The sequence below is a fragment of the Eimeria tenella genome, genomic scaffold (genome assembly GCF_000499545.2).
Source record: "Eimeria tenella Houghton genomic scaffold, Eth_scaff4411, whole genome shotgun sequence".
Lineage (NCBI taxonomy): Eukaryota > Apicomplexa > Conoidasida > Eucoccidiorida > Eimeriidae > Eimeria > Eimeria tenella.
The window spans coordinates 1-1,516 of record NW_013545337.1 but is presented as its reverse complement, the minus strand read 5'-3'; the positions used below and the strand labels follow the sequence as shown (position 1 = coordinate 1,516).

Sequence of the window (1,516 nt, the reverse complement as noted above, 5' to 3'; positions counted from 1 at the left end):
CCCCCCGAGGGTCCCCTTCTAGGGGCCTCTTATGAGGGCATGAGAATTCCCTGGAGGGTTCAGCTGGGTCACTTTGAGTGACTGCTGCTGCTGCTGCTGCTGCTTTCTGCTGCTGCTCGTTTGCTGCACGCTGCCTCGCACTATCCCTGCTGCTGTCTGCTGTTCCTGCCGCTGGTGCTTGGTGCTGCTGCTGCTGCTGCTTGCTGCTGCTCTTCCTACTGAACACAACACTGCACTACTGCACTTCTGGCTGGCTGCGTCTGCGTGCTGCTGAGCAGCAGAAGATAGAACAATATTAAATTAAATAAGTAAATAATAATTTATAAATGAAAATATTTTTATTTTAAATGGTTTCGTCTTCAGGAAGCGAAAGCTCCAGAAGAGTCACCCCCAAGGTGAAAATACACCTCAACAGCCCGAGGGGGAAAAGGGAATCGGCAGCAAAGAACAGGGGCCTCCAGGGGGGCCCCTCAGCAGCAGCAGCAGCAGCAAAGGGCCCCGAGGGCAAGCCAGGGGCCCCCGCCAAGGGGAACCCGCAGGGGTCCCCCGAGGCCAAAGACAGCAGCAGCGGCAGCAGCAGCAGCAGCAGCAAGGGGAAGGCCCCGAAGGGTGGGGAGGCAGCGGAGGCCCCAAAAGGGGACAAGAAGCAAGCACCAGCAGCAGCAGCGCAGCAGCAAACTAACTCAAGCAGCAGCAAGGCGCCTCAATCCACAGCCAAAGACAGTGCCAAGCAGCAGCAGCAGCAGCAGAAGCCCGAGGCGCGAAAGAGCCCTGCAGCAGCAGCGAAGGAGACAGCAGCAGGAACCAAGGAAGCAGCAGCAGCAGGAGCCAAAAAGGCAGCAGCAGCAGCAGCAGAGCCGGCAGACACGAAGGCAGCAGCCAAAGCAGCAGCGGCAAACTTCGTGAAGCCCCCAGCCCTCAAAGCCCCCGTAAAGATAGCAGCAGCAAAAAAGCAAAACGCAGCAGCAGCAAAAAGCATCAGTGAGGAGCCACACAAATGGAAACTATAGCTAGCCAGCTCACACAGCTAGCTGGCTAGCTAGCTAGCTAGCTAGCCGGCCAGGCCGGATGGACAGCTAGCCAACCAGCTAGCCCAGACAGGTCGCTCGCCGGAGCAGTTAGCCAGCTAGCTAGCCCATATAGACAGCTAGCTAGCCCATATAGACAGCTAGCTAGCCCATGTGGGCAGCTAGCTAGCCCATATGGACAGCTAGCTAGCCCACCTAGACAGGTAGCTAGCCCATATAGACAGCTAGCTTGCCCATACGGACAGCTAGCTAGTCCATATGGGCAGCTAGCTAGCCCATTTGGGCAGCTAGCTAGTCCACATGGACAGCTAGCCACTGGCCGGGCCCAGACAGACAGCTAGCTAGGTGAGACAGGCAGCTAGCCAGCCCCCACATGGACAGCTCCCTCCAGCCCGAGCTAGCCACCCCATGTAGCTAGCCAGCCAGCCCAACATAGCCAGCTAGCCAGCCCCAGCTAGCCAGCCCCATATAGCTAGCTAGCCAGCCGA

General features: G+C 57.9%; 1 protein-coding gene across 1 annotated transcript; it reads left to right on the top strand.

The window, feature by feature from the left end:
* Positions 1-347: 347 nt before the first annotated feature.
* On the top strand, positions 348-1,010 carry ETH_00041670 (uncharacterized protein; the record flags this gene model as incomplete). The annotated part of the gene is made up of 1 exon (XM_013380079.1): positions 348-1,010. One exon carries the CDS (start codon positions 348-350, stop codon positions 1,008-1,010), a length of 663 nt encoding a protein of 220 aa, XP_013235533.1.
* Between the last annotated feature and the right edge of the window lie 506 nt (positions 1,011-1,516).